This window comes from Alosa alosa, chromosome 4 (genome assembly GCF_017589495.1).
Source record: "Alosa alosa isolate M-15738 ecotype Scorff River chromosome 4, AALO_Geno_1.1, whole genome shotgun sequence".
In the NCBI taxonomy this organism is placed as follows: domain Eukaryota; kingdom Metazoa; phylum Chordata; class Actinopteri; order Clupeiformes; family Clupeidae; genus Alosa; species Alosa alosa.
This window is the reverse complement of record NC_063192.1, coordinates 36,068,360-36,074,359: the sequence shown is the minus strand read 5'-3', so window position 1 is coordinate 36,074,359 and position 6,000 is coordinate 36,068,360. Positions and strand designations below refer to the sequence as shown.

At 49.4% G+C, this 6,000-nt stretch overlaps 1 protein-coding gene across 4 annotated transcripts in view; it reads left to right on the top strand.

Moving 5' to 3' along the window:
• Positions 1-6,000, top strand: part of LOC125293685 (microphthalmia-associated transcription factor-like) — a 46,050-nt gene that overhangs the window by 19,262 nt on the left and 20,788 nt on the right. For all 4 annotated transcript variants that reach the window (XM_048241761.1, XM_048241762.1, XM_048241764.1 and 1 more), the window contains exon 2: positions 4,360-4,615. In XM_048241761.1, coding sequence (XP_048097718.1) covers positions 4,360-4,615 — 256 coding nt within the window. The remainder of the gene's footprint in view (positions 1-4,359; positions 4,616-6,000) is intronic.

Sequence of the window (6,000 nt, the reverse complement as noted above, 5' to 3'; positions counted from 1 at the left end):
ATTGGCTACTGCCCCCTCGACTCCTCCTGATTGGCTACTCGGTAACACGGCCAGGGTTGTAGCCACGGCAGGACTATGCGGCCATTGTGTTCCCCCGACACATATGCATGCAAGTACACACACACACACACACACACACAAACAAGCACACACACATACACACGCAAACACACACAAACACACAAACAAGCACACACACACACACACACACACACACACACACACACAGACAGATCTAGGGAAGTATGCCCCTGATACACACACAGTGGAGCTCACACACACACACACACACACACTGATATGCATGCACAAGGACTAGGGAAGTATGCCCCTGCCCCACATAGAAAAGTGGAAAATTACTCAGCGCATGAGACAAGAGCACTGTTTCATTCTTGAGCGTGAAGCACGATGCTCACAGGGGCCTCTCTCCCTCTCTCTCCCTTTTCCTCTCCTTCTCTCTCTCCTTCTCTCTCTCTCTTTTCCTCTCCTTCTCTCTCTCTCTCACTCTGGGGACCTTCAGTGGCGGGTACTTCACTGTGTCATGGCCACAAAGGTCTTTGTCGTCAAGTTCAGGCATGATCTCTCACCTTTATGTAGTGTCTGTAATGTACCTGATTCAGTGTTTCATGTTTTTGACTGTGACTGTCTGAAATTGTTGTCCCTTTTTCAGTTGTTGGAGGGAGTGGGCCAGAGGTTGGGGTTCACTTTCTCAAAGGAACTGTTCATCCTTGGGGTTAAAACTCCAAAACAAAGGAACTGTGCACCTTCATGAACTTCTTGATTGGCCAAGCAAAACTGGCAATATGGAAGAGGAATCGGTTGGAGGAGGAGGGCCAGATTGTCAACCTTGTGGACATGTTTAAAGCTTTGGTGGAATTTCATTTCTCACAGAAATGGTGTACTGACAAGGGTCTGGTCTCCATTATTGATGGGGCCTTGGCATTTATGTGGTGATGTCATGGGGACTGGGGTGTGTGTGTGTGTGTGTGTGTGTGTGGGGGGGGGGGGGTTATACTGTAGTGTTTTAAGGTGGTTTTTGATCCATGCAATGGTTCAATAAAAGGGGTTTTAAAAGTCAAAAGTCTCTCTCTCACTCTCCCTCTCTCTCTCATGCAGAGCCAGTGCAGGTTTTCCTGACAGAGAGAGAAAGAGAGAGAGAGAGGGGGAGAGAGTGAGAGAGAGAGAGGGGGAGAGAGAGACAGAGAGGGAGAGAGAGAGGGAGAGAGAGAGACAGAGAGAGGGAGAGAGAGAGGGAGGGAGAAAGGAGAGAGAGGGAGAGAGGGAGAGAGGGAGAGGGAGAGAGGGAGAGAGAGAGAGAGAGAGAGGGAGTAATGTGTACCTGCTCATCTGCTGTGATCCCTTGTCAGATGCTCTTGGCCAGGATTCAGGATACATTACTAAGCACAACTCCACACTGTGCTTACCAGGCCATGAGGGGAGCTGTCTGTCTGTGTCTGTGTCTGTGTGTGTGTGTGTGCGTGCGTTTGTGTGTGTGTGCATGTGTGTGTGTGTCTGTGTATATGTGTGTGTGTCTGTATCTGTGCGTGTGTGTGCGTGTGTGTGTTTCTGTCTTTATGTCTGTGTGTGTGTGTCTGTGTCTGTGTCTGTGTGCGTGTGCGTATGCATGTGTGTGTGTGTCTTTATTTCTGTGTGTGTGTGTGTTTGCATGTGGAACATGCTATGGACCTGCATAGCCTCAAGGGCAGCCAAACCAACTGAAGTCATTTCACTAATCAGTATACAAGGGAAGGAACTGAAATGAAAATTTTGGCTTCATCTGTGACGAGACTGCACTTCCGAAAAGAAGTGCATTTTTGTCTTTGCCTTCAGAGAGGTCAGAGGGAGGCGTCAGTGGAGCTGGGTGGGAGGAGCTCTAGTAGATTGGCATCAGTTGGAGCTGACTGGCCCTCTGAAGTTGCGTTTGGTTCCGCTGGCAGTGGTTCAGTACTGGGGAAGTCAGCGACTGCTCTCTCAAAGCTGGGGTTTGTCAGAGAAGATGATTCACTTGTGCCAGACAGACCCATAATCACTTTGTGAAGGAAAAAAAGGAAAATATGGACGCGCTCTGGGGCAGTTGAGACGTTACCCCCTGCACTGTTCCTCTGGGGCAGTTGAGACATTAATCCTGCACTGCTGTTCTGGGGCAGTTGAGACGTTAATCCTGCACTGCTGTTCTGGGGCAGTTGAGACGTTAACCACTGCACTGTTCCTCTGGGCGGACAGCTTTCCTTCCTCATGTTGGTTCCCTGTGTGACAGATGAAAGTGGGTTTGCTCTGGCCCATAATGCACTGCTCTGCTCGGCCTATAGTTCTCATCAAGGCTGTGTGGATTTAGTGCTGAAATCTCACAATTTATCTTTCTATAGTAAGCAATCAAGTCCCCTGTGTTTGCCCTGTCCGACGCATAACAGGCCTTTGATATCAAGTCCCCTGTGTTTGCCCTGTCCTGTGTTTGCCCTGTCCTGTATTTGCCCTGTCCTGTGTTTGCCCTGTCCTGTGTTTGCCCTGTCCTGTATTTGCCCTGTCCTGTGTTTGCCCTGTCCTGTGTTTGCCCTGTCCTGTGTTTGCCCTGTCCTGTATTTGCCCTGTCCTGTGTTTGGCCTGTCCTGTGTTTGCCCTGTCCTGTATTTGCCCTGTCCTGTGTTTGCCCTGTCCGAACCATGTAACAGGCCTTTTGTCCGACGCCTTTGAAATCCACTTGTCCTGTTGTTTGTCTCAGTTGTCCAGCGGCGCTATGTGAGTGAGTGGGGCGGTCAGGCGATGAGATTATTCCCAATGAGACAGGTAGGGATTAGAGGAGCTGGTTTGACTGGACTGGACCTGGCTATGTGTGTGTGTGTGTGTGTGTGTGTGTGTGTGTGTGTGTGTGTGTGTGTGGTGTGACTGGACTGGACCTGGTTATGTGTGTATGTGTGTGTGTGTGTGTGTGTGTGTGTGTGCCGCTTGGCTGGACGTGCTGGTTGAAGGGCCTGTGCACACACACACACACACACACACACATTCACACTCACACTCACACACACACACACACACACACACACACACACAGACAGACACACACACACACTGTATCAAAAGGATCAGTGGGCCGCGCCGCACTTCAGGCTGACAGCTCGCACCACCGCCGGACCCTCCTCCGTATTTTGGGTACGTGGGGGTTTGTGTCTGGAGGGCCGCTCTCCAAACCTAACGAGGTGGGGAACTGAAACTGTGTGTGTGTGCGTGCGTGCGTGCGTGCGTGCGTGTGTGCGTGCGTGCGTGCGTGTGTGTGTGTGTGTGCTAAGCATTTTGAAACACCTTCCTGTTTCTTTTGTTCCTTTTCATTCTTTCTTAGTTTTTTCCATTTCTCCACTGGGCTGTGAACACGCCCACAGGATTCTTTTGTGCTGTTCACAGACCAGAGTGGATTCTTGGAGATGAATATGGCGGTGTGGCGTTTGGTGGAGAAAGAAGGAGATACTAAACATCTAGCGCCTTTACATGTCGCCCTGAATGACCAATCAAACGGCTCTGTTTGTTCATGTCTTGACTACAGTATGTGCAGATGTGTAAACATGAGCTAGTTCTTTATTACTCTCTTTAAAACTGATTTAATTTTATTACTCTCGTTTAAACTGATTTAATTTTATTACTCTCTTTAAAACTGATTTAATTTTATTACTCTCTTTAAAACTGATTTCATAAAGTGGGATATTTCATAAAGTGGGATATTTTATAAGTGGGATATTTCATAAAGTGGGATATTTCTGGTGGTTGTTGAAATTGACTATAATAATCCTGCAGTTGAGAAGTGTCACAGTAACTCCTCACACTTCTGCTTCCAGCTGAGGCTGACTGCTGTGTGTGTGCACGTCGGGCGGGCGTGTGTGTGTGGGTGCGTGCGTGCGTGCGTGCGTGCGTGTGTGCGTGCGTGCGTGCGTGCGTGTGCGTGCATGCTTGTGGGTGCGTGCGTGCGTGTGCGTGCATGCTTGTGGGTGCGTGCGTGCGTGCGTGTGTGTATTTGTGCATGCGTGTGTGCATGTGTGCATGCTTGTGTGTGTTTTAAGCTCATGCTTTAACAACCTGTCCCCTAAGCACACTCTTGCTCATTACTGCGCCAATTACATTTGGACGTCTCAGAATAATTGAATTACGGAGGGAGCACCTAGCACTGTGTTTGTGCTTTTCCTGAACTCCCCCTGGTCTCTCTCCTCCCCCCTGGTCTCTCTCTCTCTCTCTCTCTCTCTCTCTCTCTCTCCTCTTCTCTTTCTTCTTACATTCTTTCTCTTTCTCCACGTTTATTTCTCTGTGGTGTACATCATCTAACTCTGTCCATTCCCTCCCTCTCTCTCTCTCTCTGTGGTGCGGTGGCTGGTGCAGTACTCCGTGTGAGCAGCATGGCGCGTCCAGGCCCCCGGTGAGTGCGTCCAGCGTGAGCTCGCGTGTGCTCCTGCGGCAGCAGCTGATGAGGGAGCAGCTACAAGAGCAGGAACGTCGGGAGCTCCAGCGCCGCCAGGCCAACTCCGCCTCCTCGCCCTACGCCCGGCCGCCCAACGCTGGACACACGCCCGCCATCAACGTGACGGCTTCGCCCGGCCTGCCCTCCTCTGCCCAGGTGCCCATGGAGGTGCTGAAGGTAAACAACAACAGATACATACTGACTGGAAAACAACAGATACATACTGACTGGGTAAACAACTACAAATACATACAACTACAAATACATACTGACTGGGTAAACAACTACAAATACATACTGACTGGGTAAACAACAACAAATACATACTGACTAGACAGACATCACATACATACTGACTGGACAGACCTAGAGGGAATCGACACCTGTGTGTGTGTGTGTGATGCTGTAGACCAGTTCAGTGGGTCATGCCAAGCTTGCCGAGGCCTGTGGGTTGTGGGTATGGGTGTGTTGTGGGTATGTTCTGGGTATGGGGGTTCTGGATATGGGTGGGTTCTTGGGCTTTGTCTGCTGGCCAGTGAGCAGTGTGGGCAGTGACTTAATGCCTCAATTGTGGACATGTGCAAGTCTGCAGGACATGGTCGTGTTGTGATATATGTGCTTGAGAAAAGACAAGAGAAAGACCGAGGAGGAGGTGTGTGTGTGTGTGTGTGTGTGTGTGAGGGTGTGTGAGGGTAGGAGGAGAGAGTGAAGTGTGTTAAATGCACATAGGGATTATGTTTCCCCAGAGAATTCCTCTTTAATGCATGCTGTGCAGCCTTTTGGATTTAGCGTCTTTAATCCTATTTGCTCAGCTACTTTCACGTCTTCTCATGGCTTTGGGTGTGTGTTGGCCGGCGGGGTGCGGTGGGGTGGGGTGGGAGAGGAGCCTCAGCGCCGGTCCTCCAGACACACTGGGATAATTACTCCCCAAAACAGCCGCACATCTGAGGGCGCATCCTGCACATCCTGTCTGGTAAGCTCGGCCGTTTCAGTTCTTTTCCTCTAGATCGCCACTGACATACTGGGACAGTTCTGAACAGGTGGCATTTAGCGCATTTAGCGCATTTAGCGCGGTCTGAATCAGCTCTGAACTCATCTGTAGAGGGACTTTAGCGCGGTCTGAACTCATCTGTAGAGGGACTTTAGCGCTGAACTCATCTGTAGAGGGACTTCTTGTAGCACTATTGTCTTTTTCTTGGGCTGTTTGGAAGCACTGAAAGTGACGATTTCTCGATGCAACTCTTTCTGTTGAGAGCGTAAGCAGGCCTAATTAAATATTATTCATTTAGAATTGCTAATAAGTTCAGAAGCATCTCCAAATGGAATTGTGTTGATTTAGTTGTCACGTCAGCATCTGATTTGTATCTGCAGAGTTCAGTTAAATTGTTAATAGCGCGTGGATATCCAGTACTGGTCAAGAGCTAGTGGATATCCATTTCTGCTCAAGAACTAGTGGATACAGTATTTGTTCTGGATGTGAGATTTAGTTATTACTTCATGCATTCCAGGAAGTTGACCACTGTAGTCATTTCTGCAGGTGTGTTTCTGTCTGTTTGGTACTT